We start from the raw sequence: 20,949 nt of genomic DNA, 5'->3' as shown, positions 1-20,949 counted from the left end.
CACCAATTGCCTTTGTTCTGGACTATCTTTCAAGGATACAGATTTGTAAAATGAAGATGGTTCCTCACTCCAGAGCAAAGGGCAGGCATGCTTACTGCCCATTATAAAAGACTCAAGGTTTCTCTCCTGTAACACAGTACACAGCTTGTGGAGGTATTATCCAACCCTCTTCACATTGTGCTATGGAAAGAAGGACTTTGGAAATTGATACACAAAATATGTTGATACTGTGGCTACTGCTATTGCTATTGCTATGAAGAGTAAAATCCTTTTCCCTCATTCAGGGGTCTGATGTTTTCTGCCACCATCCATGGAACTGTGGTAGGAACTTAAGAGGATAAAATTACAGACCCTTCCCACCTCATGACATTAAGCACTCTTATCTCATTAGATTTTATCAATAACCTTGTAAAGCGAAGCAAAATACGGCACTGTACAAGTGAGGTATCCCATGAATAGTAGTTATTATAATCTTCAACATCCATTATTAATCCTTGTAGCAATCTTGTAAACTTGGAATTAAAACCATCATCTTATAGCTGATTTGTCAAGTTAGTTATACAAATAGTGAAGCTAGAATTCTAATCCTTCCCACCATTATTAAGTGTTCCATGGTAAACAGGTCTATACAAATCTACTCTCAAAACACTGAGGAGGCTGAGAGGGTAAAGAAAGCAGCTGACAAACCCAGCTTCTCAGAAAGAAACATTTAATATGGATTCACGAACAGAAGTCATATCTCAGGAAGCTGAGAGACAAGATGATGGATCCTTGCACTGTTATCCACCCCAAGACCCAAGGCTTATATACCATAGAAAAGGGGTGACCATGCTTTGACTTGGTTGACTTCAGAAGGAATGTGAAGTCAACCTCTTAGAAAAAATCAAGAATGCTATGTCACAGCCTATAATTTGCTTAAGGGCAGGAATTATAAATCTTGTCCTTAATACAATACAGGAGGCTGTATGATAGTTTTCATTCCAAATTTACGGGATTGCTACAAGGATTACTAATGATGCTGAAGATTATAGTAATTACTATTTATGGGATACCTCACTTGTACAGTGCTGTATTTTGCTTCACTTCACAGGGCTATTGATAATACTGTTTATCTACTATAAACAGTAGATAAAATAGAAATAGATACTTAGAAATCTTAGTATTCCTGGAACTGGGGATGATCAAAAGTCAATATGGCAAATTAGCATGCAAGATGGAGTTATTTTAGCCACTATATCATATCATCTCCATAGCTTTAAAACTATGAACTCATTCAGAGAAGCTGCATATTTTCTATGAGATCACAACAGAGATATTCAGGTCTTCATTCTTCAAATATGTATTAAACACCTATGTTTCAGGTACTTTGCTGGTACTGAGGAAATAACAGTTACTAAGACATGTTCTGTCTTCATGAAGCTTATAGAGGAAACATACACTAAAACAAGTAAAACAATTACTCTTATTCTTATTATTGTCATCATAGAAACAAACAAGGGACTAAGAGAACTAGAGGATACACTTTACAAATTACGGGTTGCCAGGTAGAAATAAACTCCATTGAGTCCCAACCGCCGGTCTTAAAAAATATAGCATAAATAGGACAGAATACAGTATAAATAAGTATTGTATCATGAAACTTTCATTGTGCATAAAGAGTGATGGTATAAAATGCATTTCTTTTAGGCCCAAGGAATAATCCATGCAATAGGAATGGAAAGACTTTGCTATGTTAAAAAAAAAAACAGAAAATAACCCTATAGCTGGGTTCCTACAAAAAGGATACAGTGGAGCATGAATGGAAGTTGAAGAAGTTAAGCTTCTGGTAGAGACTTGTACAAGAAAGAAAGAAAACTGATGCAATTTGATTCATATTTTAGAGGTCACTTTTCTTGACATATGGAGAATGGAGTGGAGAGAGGGCAAGAATGGAAACAAACACATCAGAAGGCTGTTGTAAGCAGTCAATATAGGTGATAATGGGGGCTTGGTATGGAATACAGAAAGGAGAGGGGAGGCAGCAGCAACGGTGTAGATGGATTCAAGATACAAAGATAAAATCAACAGGACTTGCTGAAGTAAGGCATTCAAATATTGTGATTCCATGTACATATAGTGCTTTCCAGATGTCTGTGTCTATGCACACCCTCCTCTTGTAATACCTGACCTTTTCCTAAGCTCTCACCCTATTAACTTGGCACACTCCTAGCCATACCCCTTTCAAAACTTGAGACTCAGCATCATCTTTCCACAAAACTTTCTCTGACCCTTAGAAGCTTTCTTCTCCAAGTTTCCTTAGCACTTTGCACATTCTTCTAACACAGTGATTACAGGCTGCAATGCAATTACCTGTTTACATTGTTTTCCAAGCATGTCCACAGCCATTTCAGGGCAGAAACTATTTTCTGTTCACTTTTAGCCTTGGGACTGATGACAGTGCTTAGAAAACTGTTGACTCATTAATCAAAGTTTGTTGAATGCATTTGCCATTGCATGTTACAAATTCCTTCATTCCTAAACTATTATAGCAAAGGGATGCCCATTCACAAAGGTATTAAATACAGGCTGGGTATCCTTGGGACCAGAAGTGTATCAACTTCTGAATTTTTTCAGATTTTGGAAAATTGGCTTTATACTTACCTGTTGAGCATCCCTAATCTGAAAATCTGTGGGGTTGTTTTTTTTGTTTTTTTGTTTTTTTTGAGACAAGGTCTTGCTTTGCTACCCAAGCTGGAGCGCAGCAGCACAATCTCGGCTCACTGCAACTTCTACCTCTCAGGTTCAAGTGACCCTCCCACCTCAGCCTCTCACATATCTGGGGACTACAGGTGTGTGCCACCACACCAAACTAATTTTCTAAATTTTTGGTAGAGATGGGGTTTCACCATGTTTCCCAGGCTGGTCTTGAACTCCTGGGCTCAAGGGATCCAACTGCCTCAGTCTCCCCAAGTGGTGGAATTGCAGCATAAGCCACTGTACTCAACTCCTAATTTGGATCTGAAATTCTCCAATGAACATTTCCTTTGAGTCTCATGTCAGCACTCAAAAAGTTTCAAATTTTGGAGCATTTCAGATTTCCATATTCGGGATGCTCACACTGTACTGAACATTTTTTTCTTTGCTCTTTTTTCCACCTGTCCCATGTTGAAAATATTCTTATTTATCCTAAAGTTTCAGATCATTCCCCAATGGCTCCATATTCAGAGAAATGGATATATATCTACATAATTTACACTGCTGTATAAATCCATTAGATTTTGTTCAATGATTGGATTGTGCTTCTTGCTTTCACAAACTAAACAGCATAGTATATAGGAAAGATCTAATTTTAAAGTTAGATTTCTGTTAATAAACCAACTCTACAATTTATTGATGATGTGGCTTTGGGTAGATTATTTAATTTCTCTGGATCTCAACTTACTCAATTATATAATAAGGTTAATACATACTTCTATATCATAGGGTTAGCCATGAGCTTAAATGTGAATGTGTAGTTAGCACAAATACACACTTAATATATTAGTTCTTGTTTCTCCAACTTGCCTTTTTTTTTTTTTTTTTTTGAGACAGGGTCTTACTTTGTCTTCCAGGCTGAAGTGCAGGAATGCAATCAAAGCTTGCTAGTTTCAGCCACCTGGGCCAAACAATCCTCCCACCTCAGAATCCCAAATAGCTAGGACCACAGGCATGTGTCACTACACCTAGCTAAGTTTTGTTTTTATTTTTTGTAGAGATGAGGGTCTCCCCACGTTGCCCAGGCTGGTCCTGAACATCTCAGCTCAAAGGATCTCCTGCCTCGGTCTCCCAAAGTCATGGGTGAGCCACCATGCTTTGCCCAATTTACATTCTTTACAAAGAACACAGCCTTTGCAAAACTAAAGACAATTTGTTTCTCATCTTGGCACTATCTTGACCTAAGGGCTAAGAATGGAAACCATCTACCCTTAGACACAGCTTAGACAGTAAGGTCCAAAACTACCTGCCCTGATACGGTTTACTGTCTACATTACCATGAATTTATTATTTCTTTGTCCTCATTAGCATAATTTTACTGTTCTAGAAGACTTCTGCCCAAATAACTTAATTGTTCATTATAAGAACTTCCAGAGAAATCTATTAGTTTTTCATGTTTTTTACTTTTATTTTATGTTGACAGGGTCTCAGCTCTGTCACCCCTGCTGGAGTGCAGTGGCATGATCATAGCTCACTGTAGCCTCAAACTCGTGGGTCCATCTAAGTGATCCTTCAGCCTCAGCCTTTCAAGCAGGTAGGACTACAGAGGTGCACCATCATACCTGGCTACTTCTTTTTTTTTTTTTTTTGAGACGGAGTTTTGCTCTTGTTTTCCAGTCTAGAAGACAATGGTGCCATCTCGGCTCACTGCAACCTCCGCCTCCTGGGTTCAAGCAATTCTCCTGCCTCAGCCTCCCAAGTAGCTGGGATTACAAGCATGTGCCACCTCGCTCAGCTAATTTTATATTTTTAGTAGAGATGGGGTTTCTCCATGTTGGTCAGGCTGGTCTTGAACTCCTGACCTCAAGTGATCTACCCACCTCCACCTTCAAGTGCTGGGATTATAGGCATGAGCCACCGTGCCTGGCTTTACCTGGCTACTTAAAAAAAAATTGGTTGAGATGGGGTCTCCCTGAGTTGTCCAGGCTAGTCTTGAACTCCTGGACTCAAGCCATCCTCCTACCTCGGCCTCGCAAAGTGATGAGATTATAGACATGAGCCACATGCCAGGCCTGTGAGTTCTTCCAGTAGAAAACCTCAACAGTTTATGCCTTAAGGCTCCTTGCACTCTTTGCTTTGCTGCTTTGCTTTTCCTATCAGTCTTAAACCGCTGTATCTGATCAGTGTCCAATCCCAATCAAGCCATCTTCCTCCAACCCCCTCCTACCCTCTGCCACTGAAAGACCAGCCTTAAGCCATACCCGTCAGTGAAATCTGACCTTGCTCTCCCAGTTTAATATACTACCAAAGCTCTAAGTGGTGTTCTTCCTCATCCCAGTAAGCAATAATTCAGCTGTCTTACTAAAATGCCATGTTGGTGATATTTGGGTAATTATCACTGCACAGGGCAGTACATCTATAAGCATAAAGACAAGGCAGAGGGATTTCTCCACAAATGTCTAGAAATACTGTAAAAATGAGCTAAGCTAAATTATACATCAGGCAAATTACCTCCACTAACACGTCCATTAATCAGAAGGAAATGGGTTATTCAAGACCACAATAGAAAGCTTCCTTGCAAGGGTGGCCAATGAGTCTTAAAAATTCTTTTTGATGAATTCCACATTTATATTGCGATTTGCCCAGCGCGGTGGCTCACACCTGTAATCACGGCTCTTAGGGAAGCAGAGACGGAAGGACAGGTTGAGCCCGGGAGTTTGAGACCTGCCTGGGCAATACGGCAAGACCCCGTTCTGCACAAAAAGTGAAAACAAAACAAACCAAGTATATTGCAATTTTGTAAGCTCTTCCTCACTACAGAGCTATTCAAATATGACCCTGAACCAAGAAAAACTGAGTCTCAGATATCTCATATATCTTTGGGAGTTACCAAAAATAATTCTAGAATAGGCCAAGTGACTGCAAGAGAAATAAGCAGCTTTAAAATGACGTCCTTCTGAAGAACAATCCAGACCAACATCAACTTCGCTAAATGCAAAGAACACTAACTTCTATGGGGTCTAATGACTTTCCAGCCAGGCAAAACACACAAAGCTGTGGGACTGGAAAGACTGAAGGAAGCACCAGGTACCGTTCAAAGCTTACTTTTCACAGAGACAAACTGGTCCCAGCCGACCCTCCACAGGACTTCAGGAGCCCCAACAGCTCCAGAGAAGCGGGGAGGAGGTGGCAGAAACTAATAGGATTCCGTGGGACCCACCCTTCAGCTGACTGAGGACTGGCCGCAGCAGTGAAAGGCCTTTGGGGTCCCTAGCTTCGCAGGGGTTCCCCTGCGCGCTAGGGGATCCATACCTGGCAAGCTATAACCCGGCGAAAGCCGCACGCCATGTCTGCCTCAAGGAAGAGCGCAGTAGTCCGCCAGTCCCAGCCTCGCCCCGCCTCCTTATACGCCCCTCCTCCGCGCGCCGGAAACCCGCCCCGGAGGGTAATGCCAGCCAATCATGAAGCCGCGTGCCTCGCCACTAACCTCTGCCCTGCAGCCGCGAGGGCGCGCGGGAAATCCCGAGTACATCGGGAATCCGCAGAGCCAGTTGAGACCATGGCCACCTCGTCGGTGTCTAAGGTATGTAGTGTCAGGCGCTCACTGTGGCTCTTCCGCCGTCTCATTACCCTTTGAAAAACGAATGAGGCGGAGGTTACTTACGCAGGCCTCCGATCCCTGGCTGGAGGGGAGGGAGGTAGCGGCGTATTGAGCTGAGGCGTCCTCGCTCCAGATCGGTTGAGGCCAACTTTCCTTGGGGAGCGAGGACGGGGATCTGCCTTGTGGTGCGGCTAGCAGGATTTTTAAGTTCTGGTTGGTGGAGGTCGAATGTCCCGATGATGTGCCCCAGTCTCTCTTTTTTCCCTCTCACAAATACTGTGCGCCAAGCACTCTGTTAGGTACCGAAATGCAGTGGTAAACAAAACAGTTTCTGCAGTCTAGAAAGTCAGTAAACGGTAAACTGACGATCACAAATTGTGTTAGCAAGGAAAAGAGTTCTAGGCAGGCAACAGAAGAGAAGGAAGACCCTAATATAGGTTGTCAGTGGTTAGCGGAGGCTTTTTGGAGAATGTGTCGCTTTGGCTGAGACCTGAAAAATGAGTGGAAGTTAGGCTAAGTATTAGCGCGAGGAGGGCAGAGCGAACAACGTGTTCTTCCTCCCAGAAGATAGAAATAAAATGGCATATTAGAGGAATTTAAAATCGTAATCAGAGAGTAGATGAAGAGTGGGAGCATTATGAAAAATGAGAATGAAAAAGTAATGGGGTTGCGGGTATGTGTCGTGGAGATATCTTATGGAACTCCTCATCTTGGCTGCCTAGATGGCAAGAAATTGCAAGACATAGTGTGGTTGGTAAGAAGATAAGCCCTAGAGCTGTATTGTCCAGTGCCTTAGCCAGTAACCACATGTGGCTATTTAAATTTGAGTAAAAGTAAGATTAAGTAAAAATTCAGTTCCTCCGTTGCACTAGCCATATTTCAAGTACTCAATCACCACATGTGGCTGTGGCTACCATATTAGATCGTGCAGATATATGACATTTCTATCATTACAGAAAGTTCTGTTGCACGGCGCTGCTCTGGACCACAAAAAGTAAGACCTTCAATTCTAACCTGCATCCGCATTACTTTTTCATTCTCATTTTTCATAATGCTCCCACTGTTCGTCTACTCTGATTATGGTTTTTAAATTCCTCTACTATGCCATTTTATTTCTATCTTCTGGGCAGAAGAACATGTTCGCTCTACTCTCCTTGCCCTAATCCTTTGCCTAACTTCTTTTTTTTTTTTTTTTTTTTTTTTTTTTTGAGACGGAGTTTCGGTGTTGTTACCCAGGCTTGAGTGCAATGGCACGATCTCGGCTCACTGCAACCTCCGCCTCCTGGATTCAGGCCATTCTCCTGCCTCAGCCTCCTGAGTAGCTGGGATTCCAGGCACGTGCCACCATGCCCACTAATTTTTTGTATTTTTAGTAGAGATGGGGTTTCACCATGTTGACCAGGATGGTCTCGATCTCTTGACCTCGTGATCCACCCGCCTCGGCCTTCCAAAGTGCTGGGATTACAGGCGTGAGCCACCGCGGCCTTTTTTTTTTTTTTTTTCCTTTTGAGACAGAGTCTCACTCTGCCGCCAGGTGCCAGGCTGGAGTGCAGTGGTGTGATCACCGCTCACTGCAACCTCCGCCTCCCGGCTTCAAGCAATTCTTCTGCCTCAGCCTCCCGAGTAGCTGGGACTACAGACGCACACCACCACGCCCAGCTAATTTTTTATATTTTAGTAGAGACTGGATTTCACTATGTTGGCCAGGATGGTCTTGATCTCTTGACCTCGTGATCCTCCTGACTCGGCCTCCCAAAGTGCTGGGATTGCAGGCGTGAGCCACCATGCCTGGCCTCCTTTGCCTAACTTCTACTCATTTTTCAGGTCTCAGCCAAAGAGTCACTTTCTCCAAAAAGCCTCTGCTAACCCCCGGCAGTGGGAAGCCCCTGAAGTTAAGCTGTCTCATAAACCTGAAAAATGCAGATGAAGAAGCTACATTCTCCCTATGTTAAAACATTGGATTAATGAAGAAGGCTATATCATGGATCTGATTTTTTATTTTGATTAAAATGGTTTATAAGAAACTGCTTTTCAAGACTACATCTCAGGGAGGAAGTACAAGCCCTAGGGTTTAAGATTATGCTAGTAGAGATTTAAAGGTAGTAGTATTTTTATTAGAATTGGTACTGGTTTTGTTTTGTTCTGGTTATAATGTTCTGTAGGTTTTGAATGGTCTATCCCTTAATCATGTTTGTTGCATAAGCACCTCTTATTTCTATGTATCTTGCAGAAAGTAAGTTTTTTCAAGAAAGCATTTTTGGTATTATAACAGAAATGTCTGTATTTGGGTGAGACCTTACATGAATAAGAAGCTTTAAGAACTATTTAATGAATTTATGGAACTGCAAGCTTTTTTTCTTTTTTTCATTTTTAATATTTTGAGACAGAGTCTCGCTCTGTCACCAGGCTGGAGTGCAGTAGTGCAATCTCGGCTCACTGCAAACTCCGCCTCCCAGGTTCAAGCAATTCTCCTGCCTCAGCCTCCTGAATAGCTGGGACTGCAGGCACACATGCCCAGCTAATTTTTGTATTTTTATTTTAAGTCGAGACAGGGTTTCATTATGTTGGCTGGCATAGTCTCTATCTCTTGACATTGTGATCTGCCCACCTCAGCCTCCCAAAGTGCTGGGATTACAGGCCTAAGCCACCATGCCCAGCCTTTTTTTTTTTTTTAAACCTATCTAAACTTTTTTTTTTTTGAGAGGGGCTCTCGCTCTGTCGCCCAGACTAGAGTGCAGTGGCACAATCTCAGCTTACTGCAACCTCTGTCTCCCGGGTTCAAGTGACTCTCCTGCCTCAGCCTTCTGAGTAGCTGGGATTACAGGTGCGTGCCACCAAGCCTGGCAATTTTTGGACTTTAGTAGAGACCGAGTTTCACCATTTTGGCCAGGCAGGTCTTGAACTCCTGACCTCAAGTGATCTGCCTGTCTCAGCCTCCCAAAGTGCTGGGATTACAGGCATGAGCCACCATGCCTGGCCCTTAAACCTATTAAACATTTTAATGTCTCTTTCCTCATGAGATTCTGGCTGTTGGCCTTCCTCTATCTCAAACACCATCAGTTGACCAGCAGATCCAAATGGTTAATCATGTTACTACCACTGCTCTATATTAAGATCCTTTCTGGTCACTTCTTATTCCTTGCTCCTTTGAAGCTCCTTTTTCCTTTACTGAATTGCAGGTGGATTCCGAAAGGAGGCAACGACAGGTTTGTCATGGTACCACATGATTTCTTTAAATATGTATGTGATTTCACACACTTTTGCTAGTTGTAGATATAAGAGTATAAAGCACAGGGCTAGACGCAGTGGCTCACATCTGTAATCCCAACAGTTTGGAAGGCTGAGATGGGTGGATCATCTGAGGTCAGGAGGTCGAGCCCAGCCTGGCCAACATGGTGAAACCCCATCTCTACTAAAATGCAAAATTAGCCGAGCATATTGGTGGGTGCCTGTAATCCCATATACTCAGAAGGCTGAGGCAGGAGAATCATCTGAACCCGGGAGGCGGAGGTTGCAATGAGCCGAGATTACACCGTTGCACTCCAGCCTGGGCAATGGAGCAAGACTCTGTCTCAAAAAAAAAAAAAGGAATATAAGGCACAGTTCTTAATTTGGAACATGTAATCCAAATGACCACTTTATATTTGCACAGCTGTCTTTAACACTATCCTTTGACAACTTTTCCTAGGTATGGTTCTTTCATTCCGTCTTATATTTTCCGTAGCAATAGAAATCTTTAAGGAGCTATCCATCATGCATGGCTTTAGGATTGGTAGAATAGAGTAGGACCGGTAACTTGCGGTCTATCTACCACTAGTCAAATAATAGGAAACTAAACATAGCTGGGAAATTACCAGGACAATTACTTGGCAAGCATTTATTCATTTCATATACTGATTGCCTAATATAAATGTTAGCACTATTCCAAACATTGGGGAAACCATTATAAATAAAATACATTTTGTCCCTGAAGGTACTGACAATCTTCTCAGAGAGACAGACCCATAAACAACTATGATATGCAATGAAAGTGACTTAAAACAATGCAAAATAAAGATGTTCAATTACGGTGAGATCTCAGGGAAAGGAGCATTTCTGGTTAGAGAATTGGGGAAGGTTTCCAAAGGAGATGAGTGTTGAGTCAAGCTTTAATGGATAAACGAATAGGCATTTATCAGATGAAGAAAAGTATATAGAGTGAAACAGCTGCAATTATCTATTTCCTACTAAGGTTATAGATACTTCAAGTTTAAATAATTTTGGGGTTGAGAGAGCATCACTATTTTCAACCTTCTTGATCTTCATTTTTTAATGTGTAGTATTAATTCCTTTAAGTTTATAAAAATGGAACCTTTCTGGAATTTAATCAGCTTTTATTTTCTTTGTCTGCTTTTAAATCAGGTGCCAAAGAGCAGAATCAAAGATGGGCCTCTCACGGGAAGAAGGGGAGAGAATATAGTCTCCCTTGTTGTTTTAGAATTATCCTTCTAGAGGTCAGAGAGAAGTGATGTGATATTTTAGAACCTGAAAGAAATATGTTCTCTGCCCTACCATCTTTTTTTTAAAAAAGTGCTTGCCTATAAAATATTTGCTTAATCAGATTTATCTGTTCCTTGGCTACTTGGACTTTATGCTTTTTGTCTTTCTTTCTTTTTATAGGGCTGCTTTGTTTTTAAGCCAAACTCCAAAAAGAGAAAGATCTCTGTGCCAATAGGTAAGATGTCCAAATATTAAATTTTTTATTCTCTACCTTCTTAAACCATTAAGAACTAACCCTAATTGAATTTAGTAATTCTCTTGTCTGAGCTTGGCTTACTTGCCACGTTGATGCAGCACTTATTTTCCAAGGCATTGGTCAAAGATATAAGAGGACACCCCAGGGCTCTAATTGAAAAGGGAATCCAAATACACCTTCCAAAGGTAAGCTGGAAAGTAAATTTCCTTTAAAGGATATGCTGCCATTCTTTAAAAGAGATTGTCTTTTTGATTACTTCTCTGCCATTTTATTTTATTTCCAACTGTAGAAATGAAAGTGAGTTTCTACTAGAGAAGCATTTTGATCCTTCATTAAGTAATCAAAACAATAAATACTGACTGGCAACCCAGATGCCTAACGATTAGGAAAATGTTGTATAGAAAACAAAATGATGGTCCAGGTGCAGTGGCTCACACCTGTAATACTAGCACTTTGGGAGGTCAAGGTGGGCAGATCGCCGGAGGTTAGGAGTTCAAAACCAGCCTGGCCAACATGGCGAAACCCTGTCTCTACTAAAAATAGAAAAATTAGCCGGGCGTGGTGGTGGGTGCCTGTAATCCCAGCTACTCGGGAGGCTGAGTTAGGGGAATTACTTGAACCCAGGAGGCAGAGGTTGCAGCAGTGAGCCGAGGTTGCACCACTGCACTCCAGCCTGGGCAAAAGAGGGAAACTCCATCTCAAAAAAAAGAAAAAAGAAAAAGAAAAGAAAATGATAATTGGTAGCATAGGAAAACCTAAGAAAGAAAATGATTATACATTTGTATATATTTTCTAATGAAAATTGTATGAACATTATTTTTGTGTTAACATAGTATTCATGGGGAGACTTGAATATGCTTAAAAATTTTGATGTGATATTCCATTTTATGAATAAATTTGGGAAAGAAAATTAAAACAATCATCTGTATGGAACATATAGGAACTTAGGACTTAGGGACTACATGTGTGTTAAGTAGAATATGACCTGTTCTAACTTAGGGATAAATGCTGTGCACATCAATACATGTTGAGAAAAAAACCTAAGGTCTTGGATCTCTTACAGTAATTCTACCTGCTAGAGCACAGGGTTATGGAATCACCTGCACTACAAGTAAAGGAATTTGGAGTGTGATCCTAAGCCTGACTAGCTCTATGGCTTTGGCCCTGTTGTTTAACCTTTCCCTAGGTCTCTTCATCTGTAAAATGAGAAACTATACTGGCTTATCACTAAGATTTCTCCCTATTCTCATTTCATGTCTCTAAAAACTAACATGTAGAGCTTTCTAAGACTATATAATATAAATACCATGTGAAGAAACTTGTGTTATTGTGGATTGTTACCACCTTGGCCTTGTACTTTGTGTTCCAAAACTCCTATCTCTTGCTAGCCTGAGGGAAGAGAAAAGCTGAGAATGAATAGCAGAAGACTCTACTCTCACAACGGCTGCATATTTTCAAATGGCCCAGATTTGATCTCTGTTAATCTTCACTTCCTTTCCACCAGTTTGCATCCTCCATCCTCTCTCGTAAGCACAGGGGTCCCACACAGTTCTCAATCACTCTTTATTCCAACTAAAACAGACTTGTTAAATTATTGGGTTTTAATCACTCATAGACACATATGATATTAAGGAAGTGGATTTTTATCACTCAAACACATACACACTCACACACTTATATACCCATGCGAGTAAGAGAGGAAAGACATATCTTTGGTTTTGTTTATTTGTTTATTTTAGAGACAGGGTCTCAGTCTTATTACCCACACTTCAGTTCAGTGGCACAATCATAGTTCACTGCAGCCTTCAAAACCCCTGGGCTTAAATGATTCTCCCACCTCAGCCTACCAGATACCTGGGACTGCAGGCATACACCATCATGCCTGGCTAATTAGTTTTTAAAATTTTTGTAAAGATGGGGGTCTCACTTTGTTGCCCAAGTTGGTCTTGAACTCCTGGACTCAAGTGATCCTCCTGCCTCAGCCCTCAAAGTGCTGGGATTACAGGTGTGAGCCATCATGCCCAGCCTAATTTGTTTGTTTGGTTTTTGGTTTGGGGGGTTTTTTTGAGGCAGAGTCTAGCTCTCTGATCTTGGTGTGATCTCAGCTTACTGCAACCCTGTCTCCCAAGTTCAAGTGATTCTTCTGCCCCAGTCGCTTGAGTATCTGGGACTACAGGTGTGTGCCACCACGCCTGGCTAATTTTTGTATTTTTTTATAGAGACGGGGTTTCACTATGTTGGCCAGGCTGGTCTCAAACACCTGACCTCATGATTCACCCACCTCGGCCTCCCAAACTGTTGGGATTACAGGTTGTGAGCCACTGTGCCCAACTGTTTTTCTTTTTCTTTCTTTCTTTCTTTTTTTTTTTTTAGGCAAAAACAACACAGGTTGTCTTAAAGTCCCAGTGGTTTAAGGCAAAAACAACACAGGTTGTCTTAAAGTCCCAGTAGGGGGAATTGACTGCAAAAAGGCAAGAGGGAACTTTCTGGAGTGGTGGAAACATTCTCTGTTGAGAGGGTGGTTATGTCAGTATATACTTGGGTCAAACTGTTAAAATGGTTGTGTTGAATTATTTGTAAATTATACCTCAATAAAATTAATAAAGATACCGTCTTCACTTTTTTCATGTATATCCTGATATCTGTTTAGTGATCAAATTAAGAAGACTTGATGTCTTCAATCAAATCCAGTATTACTGTCAGAAAGTACTTATTCCACTGGCCCTCAATTATGGCTGCACATTAGAATCATTTGGGGAACTTTGAAAAAGTCTTAATATTTATACAATTGTAGATGCACATATAGTTGCATGGAATACTCTTTAACCAGTTAAGTACCCTTCTACCAGTTATCCTAGTGGTAGTGTCTTACATACTATAGTACAATGTTACAAGTAAGAAACTGATATTAATGCAATCTACTGACCTTATTCAATTCCAACTTGTGGATCTTTTAAAAAATACAGGTTGAAAGTTTCTTATCCCAAAATCTTGGGACCAGAAGTGTCTTAGATGTTGGAATTTTTTCAGATTTTGAAATATATGCATGTATGTAATGAGATAATCTTGGGAATGAGACCCAAGTCTCAAAATTTATTCATGTTTCATATATACCTTAAACATACAGCCTGAAGTTAATTTTACATAATATTTTAAATAATTTTGTGTGTGAAACAAAGTTTTGGCTGTGTTTTGAATCCGACCTGTCACTTGAGGTCAGATATGGAATTTTCCACTTGAGGCATCATGTTGGTGCTCAAAAAGTTTCAGATTTTGCAGGATTTCAGATTTTTGGATTAGAGCTGCTTAACCTGTGCCAATGCCCAGACTCTAACCCAGATTAATTAAATCAGAATCTCAAGAGTGGGGCCTAAGTGCTAGAATTTTTCAAAAGCTCCTCACGGGGTTATTGAGTATTTACATTCAATATTCAGCACTATGAAAATTCATTCCAGTGGAAAAATTATGATATGGAATTAAGCATACCCATGTACTAGTTTTGAATTGAAAAAAGAAAAAATGAACTATGCCATTGTTTGAGTAAGGAAATAAATGGATAACTTGGATATATAGAATAGGATTTTTTAAAAGTGTTGACACACATACATATATTTAAAAAGGGATGGGATCTTGCTGTGTTGCCCAGGCTGGTTTTGAACTCCTGAGCTTAAGTGATCCTCCTACCTTTGCCTCCCAAAGTGCTGAGATTACAAGCATGAGCCACCATGCCTGGCCACAAATTTCTTTAATGTTGCAGATTGTTCAACTTAGTAGAAATAGGTCGTTGAAAATTCAAGACTTGTTCCCCCATTTTCATTAGGGTCACATAGTGTGCAGTGACATCTAATATCATCAGCAATGTAATTGTAACTAATAAATTGTTAATATTTCTTGGGTGTTTACCACGTGCCAGACTGTTTTGTTTTATTTTTTGAGACAAGTCCTCACTCTGTCACCCAGGCTGGAATGCAGTGGCACATTCATAGTCCACTGCAACCTTGAGCTCCTGGGCTCAAGGGATTCTCCTGCCTTAGCCTCAGCTGGGATTACAGGCTCATGTCACCTTACCTGCTAATTTTTTTTTTTAAGGCAAAATCTCACTTTGTTGCCCAGACTGGTCTCAAATCCTGAGCTCAAGCAGTCCACCTGCCTTGGCCTCCCAAAGTGCTGGTATTACAGGCCCAGACTATTTTAATCGTTTTATATGTGTTAATTTGTTTAATCACCTCAGCAAACTATGAGGAATGGATTATTGTCACCATTGAAATATATGAGGATACTTAGACACAGAACTTTCTCAGTGTTATTATGTTAGTAAATGATAGAGCTGGGATTTGAACTGAACCTGTCTGATTCCAGAGCTCATGATTTAACCATAACTTAATACTGCCTCTCATTATATGAGGTCAAGTTTCTATTTAGAACTTTTGGTATTGAATTTAAGCTATAACTTACTAGGACTGGTTTATACTTTTTAGTACTAGTAAGCCTTATGTGTATAATTATATAATTTGAACTTTGCTTTAGAAGTTTATTAGGCTTTTTTTTTTTTTTCTTTTTTTCATTATGTGGCTCTAAGACCAACAGATAGTGTTATAATATGAAAATCTTTGAGGATTGACCCTGATTGTAAGGCAGATGGAGCAGGAATGAGGGAAACATATCCAGACTTGAGCACTTGCCTTCACTGGCTTCAGTTGTTGAAACAGATTGCCTGAAGAAGTAGGAAGATGCTCTACATTTTGCATACCATCTGTCCCGACTTAAGACACTTAGGCACGTAATTAAGACTGGTAACTCCCTCTCCTCAGTATTCTGTGGATGACTGCATATCCAGTAAAACAACTAGGTAGGAACTGGAGAGATACTGGCAACAGTACTGGCACTGTAGGCGGTATTCACACTGAAGTATAGCACCGTGAATGGGAACCGAGGCAGGTGGAAACCTGGCAACCGTGAGAGCTTATATTCTTCAGTGTAGCTTTTAAATTTACCTACCTGATCTGTAAAATAGAGAAGTCATGAACAAGTTAAAGTACCCTACTGCTGTGTTTCCCAGTTTCTAAGAGGGTTTTCATGTGTATTTTGATGCAGCATTATTCTGCACATAAAAATCATGTCTTGATTCGCCACTTTCACATTATACTATGACTTTACCTGTTAATGTAAAGTGACTATTTTTGTTCTTTTTAAAGCTACCTTGTTATTCTGCTTTGTCTCTCTTTTTTTTTTTTTTTTTTTTTTTTTTTTTTTTTTTTTTTTTTTTTTGAGATGGAGTCTCACTCTGTCACCCAGGTTGGAGTGCAGTGCACAATCTCAGCTCAGTTGCAACCTCGGCCTCCCAAGTAGCTGGGACTTCAGCCATGTGGCACCACACCTGGCTAATTTTTACATTTTTAGTAGAGATGGGGTTTCACCATGTTGGCCAGTTTGAACTACTGACCTCATGATCCTCCCACCTCGGCCTCCGGAAGTACTGGGATTACAGGCATGTGCCACCATGCCCAGCCTGCTTTGTCTTATAATGATAATAGTGTCATGCCTGGCCTGCTTTGTCTCTTAGTCATAGTGACTTACGGCTGGGTGCAGTGGCTCACCCCTGTAAGCCCAGCACTTTGGGAGGCCACAGTGGGTGGATCACTTGAGGTCAGGAGTTCAAGACCAGCCTGGCCAACATGGTGAAACCCCATCTCTGCTAAAAAAAAACAAAAATTAGTTGGACGTGGTAGCAGGCACCTGTAATTCCAGCTACTCCGGAGGGCTGAGGCAGGAGAATCACTTCGACCTGGGAGGTGGAGGTTACAGTGAGCCAAGATCAATAATGTATCTCTTTGCTTTCTTTTTTGTTGGCATTTTAATTTTATAACTTTACCTGCCACTTTACCATATGATGACCTCAATGTATTCTAAGGCTTTGATAAAATTAAAAATCAATAGTTGCTAGAAACTCGGAGTTAACTGTGATTAGGAGAGAAGTTCCTTAACATTAAAGTGAATTTCTATTCCAGATTATCAGTTAACATTAAAACTTGATGGTAGAATACTAGCAGCAGAAATTTAATATCACAAACACTCCAGTTGTTACAATAAAATGCTTAACAGTAAACAACAAGAAATATGAGGGCAAGTAGAAAACTATAAGGAATCTAAAATATTTGATTAAAATAAGAGACCTGTGATACTGGGGTTGGGATATTTTTTAACATATTAAAGATGTTATTTTTCCCCAAATCAATCTGTAAATCTGATTTTATCTAGTCAAATGCCAATACAATTAGTTTTGAGAAGTGACAGGATTACTATAAAATTAATTTGAAGAAATGGCTTAAATATTTTTGAAAAAGAATAACAATGTTTGGGGGCAGTGGGAAGAAGACCAGGCCAGGCACAGTGGCTCACGCCTATAATCCCAGCACTTTGGGAGGCCAAGGCAGGCAGATCACTTGAAGTCAGAAATTTGAGACCAGCCTGGCCAACATGGTGAAACCCCATCTCTACTAAAAACACAAAATTAGCGAGGCATCGGGGGCAGGCGCTGGTAGTCCCAGCTACTCGGGAGTCTGAGGCAGGACTTGACCTTGGGAGGCAGAGATTGCAGTGAGCCAACATTGTGCCTCTGCCCTCCAAACTGTGTGACAGAGTGAGACTCCATTTCAAAAAAAAAAAAAAAATTCAACTTCTGTCACTTACTGTGTGACTTTGCACACAAGGTTTACACTATGTGAAAAAAGAAACTGACATTTCTTTCTCTTTTTAGAGGATTATTTTAACAAAGGGAAAAGTGAGTCTGAGGACAGTAAGCTTCGATTTGAAACTTATCAGTTGTTATGGCAGCAGATGAAATCTGAAAATGAGGTGAATACTTTTTTTAGTAACTTTTCTGTAACATTGTAAGTCTCATTTTTGTTGCTTCTCATCTTCCTTTCCACCAGTTTACAAGAGAATTGATGAAATATAGGAAGTATTGGTCAAGCATAACCTGTGTATCCTTAAAAAAACAACCATAATCCAGCCTAGGTAACTTGGTGAAATCCTGTTTCTACAAAAACTACAAAAATTAACCAGGCATGGTGGTGTCCACCTGTCATTCCAGCTACTTAGGAGGCTGAGTTGGGAGGATCACTTGAACCTGGGTGGTGGAGATTGCAGTGAGCCAAGATAGTACCACTGCACTCCAGCCTGGGTGACAGAGAGAGACCCTGTCTCAGAAACAAAAATGAAAAAACACTCATATTTCTTGTGAGTGGAACAGATGTTTATAGCTGTTAAGGCAAGGAGCTTTCAAATGGTGACACTCAAATTAGCCATTTAGGTACACAACTATGAAATCAAGCTGTTTATAAACTCCTTTACTTTCTCATCTTTATATTTCAGCTCTGAAAAATTTCTTCACTGTAGCAAATTAGTAGTTCTAGGGGCAACATTTTAGGCTGACAATTTATTTTCTTTGGCCAACACAGTGTTGTAGTTTTTGTTTTTAATTGCCTTTGGGAGGGTTATATACTTTCCAGTTTATTGCTGCCACCTACCTGTCCTTACTGATTTACACCTAGTGGTTTTGATCATTCATGTATTCCATGTGATCCCTTCAAGGTACTTGAGTTTGTGGTTTCCCGTTTAGGCCTTCTTCATTTCTTAATCTGGATTGTCATAATATCCTCCTAACTGGCATTCCTGACACCACTGAGCAAATTAGAAAACACCCTCTTCAAGGCAAATGCAGCCCAATTCCAAGCAACCCCTCCAGCCCTGCTGCCAGATTAACCCTTCTTTTTTTTTTTTTGACTTGACTTCACATCCCTTCAGTGGTGCTCCCCATAGGATAAAATCCAAACCCTTTGATGTCATATCATAAATATGTGAGACATTAAATCATATATATTTATATATAAAACATATATGTACGTGTGTGTATACATATATACATACATATATACACACACACACACACACACCTTTTAAAAATTTTTTTAATTTTTTTGCTCTGTCACCCAGGCTGGAGTGCAGTGGCATGATCATAGCTTACTGCAGCCTTGACCTCCCAGACTCAGCTTCCTGAGTAGCTGGGACCACAGACATGCACCACCACACCCAGCTAATTTGTTTTTTTATCTGTAAAGACAAGGTCTCACTATGTTAACCAGGCTTGAGAGGGAATTTTTAATGGGGGAATCCAAAGCACTAATTTCTAGAGATTTAAGGAAAAAACATTTTTTAATTAGGTTCATCGTTTGATCATTTTACATTATTGAATTCATGACAATTTTCTTTCTAAAACCAGGAAAGACATCTGATTCTTATTTCTAATAATTTTTTGTGTGTTCTTTGTAGCGACTACAAGAGGAATTAAATAAAAACTTGTTTGACGATCTAATTGAATTTCTGCAAAAATCTCATTCTGGATTCCAGAAGAATTCAAGAGACTTGGGCTGTCAAATAAAACTTAGAGAAATTCCAACTGCTGCTCTTGTTCTTGGTATATACGCATATGTTTGTTCATGCATGCATCTCTGTGTATTTTGTGTTTAAAAAAAATTTTTTTTATTGTTGAGAATAGTGGAGAAGGACCTGTTTTGATAAACCTGTTTTGTCACTTTTATTTGTACAGTTAAGCCAACTATATTTTCCATATTTTCAAAAACCAATAAAAATTGTTTTTATCTTTACAGATGATCATATGTTTTAAGTTAAAAGGAATTTATCTAGCTAATGTTCTCCCCAACTTTTGGTCAGAAGGGAAAATATATTCGTCTTACTCTTTGTACATATATTACAAGAGTATATAAGATTTGGTAATAAAGAAACTACCAGTGTTAGTAGATTTAGTTTTCATACTTCTTTGAGTCATATCTTCAATGGAATTACTCTACGACCTTAATTTTATTTTCCTGTGCATAGTTTTTCAGTCTTAGATTGTTTCATTATATTTATATTAATACCTACAAGTCAATGTTTGGATGGATTGCATATAAATTGCTTTCAAATTGCAGGTTGTAAATGTCTTAGGTACTTAAACATCCATCATTAGTAGCTCATTTTTACTAAACATTTGGATTCCAGGACAATGGAAAAAATTTCTTTGGAATATTCGCAAAGCTCCTTCATTCCCTTTGAAAGCAAAGTTGAATTTATTTGAGTTCCAAACATGCTCCTAATTTCACTTTCAGTTTATTCAAGATTTGTTACACTAGTTAGCTCTGAGATAAGAAATTAATTCTCAACTTCATTGTACCCACAAATAACCTCCAGGGATCTTATTAAAATGTAGATTTTGGCTAATGGGTCTGGGATGAGGCCTGAAATTTTGCATTTCTAAAAGGGTACCAGCTGATGCCCATATTGCATCACACTAATAAGACTCAAGGGAATGATTTTTATGATGTTGTGGACCAGCTTTGCAATGCAGTATCTAAAAACTCTTCCATTTGATGAAAAACTGAGGCCTAGTGATGACCCGCTTGTACCAAGCTAATGGAAAGCATGTTTTAAAATCATGATCTGAGGAGAACATTTTTCTAGTTAAACACATTGTTGATGATCTTGTTTGCAATAGAGAAGTTCATTGTTTTATAATATAAATATAATGAATATGTTATTAATAAATAGCTTATAGCCAGTCAGTGAAAGACAAGATAAACCAGCATTTTACTGAACTTCTAAATTTGTTCAGGAATGCATTATAATAATCATAGACCATAATGTGTACTAGGAATAGTTTTGATATTCTGCATTTTCAATATCCATTTAAAAAATAGTCTTCCAATATTTTTATTTTTAGGCTCTCCTGAAAAAAAAAATGGCTTCTTATTGCTGGTGTGGATGATTCTGAAATTTTTCTTTTTTTTTCCCAAGCAATGAAAGTTTTGCAGTTGCAACTCTTAAGCAGTTTGAAAGTGGCTGTTGCTGCTATCTGTGTAATCACCAAATGATTATCTAGAAA

At 39.7% G+C, this 20,949-nt stretch overlaps 2 protein-coding genes across 6 annotated transcripts in view; one reads left to right on the top strand and one right to left on the bottom strand.

Annotated features, from left to right (window-relative positions):
• RARS2 (arginyl-tRNA synthetase 2, mitochondrial) overlaps positions 1-6,065 on the bottom strand; it is an 81,462-nt gene extending 75,397 nt beyond the window's left edge. Inside the window, exon 1 of one of the 2 annotated variants that reach the window (XM_003922944.4) lies at positions 5,986-6,065. In XM_003922944.4, the coding sequence (XP_003922993.1) occupies positions 5,986-6,021 (36 nt within the window). In that variant the 5' untranslated portion in view covers positions 6,022-6,065. The other variant, XM_074397714.1, reaches the window with a different exon arrangement.
• Positions 6,066-6,167: 102 nt separating this feature from the next.
• Positions 6,168-20,949, top strand: part of ORC3 (origin recognition complex subunit 3) — a 67,423-nt gene continuing 52,641 nt past the window's right edge. For 3 of the 4 annotated variants that reach the window (XM_010333804.3, XM_003922945.2, XM_074397713.1), the window contains exons 1-4: positions 6,168-6,256; positions 10,934-10,988; positions 17,767-17,864; positions 19,341-19,485. In XM_010333804.3, the coding sequence (XP_010332106.2) occupies positions 6,233-6,256; positions 10,934-10,988; positions 17,767-17,864; positions 19,341-19,485 (322 nt within the window). In that variant the 5' untranslated portion in view covers positions 6,168-6,232. The other variant, XM_010333805.2, reaches the window with a different exon arrangement.

Source organism: Saimiri boliviensis, chromosome 4 (genome assembly GCF_048565385.1).
Source record: "Saimiri boliviensis isolate mSaiBol1 chromosome 4, mSaiBol1.pri, whole genome shotgun sequence".
Classification (NCBI taxonomy): Eukaryota; Metazoa; Chordata; class Mammalia; order Primates; family Cebidae; genus Saimiri; species Saimiri boliviensis.
This window is presented reverse-complemented; position numbering and strand designations above follow the sequence as displayed.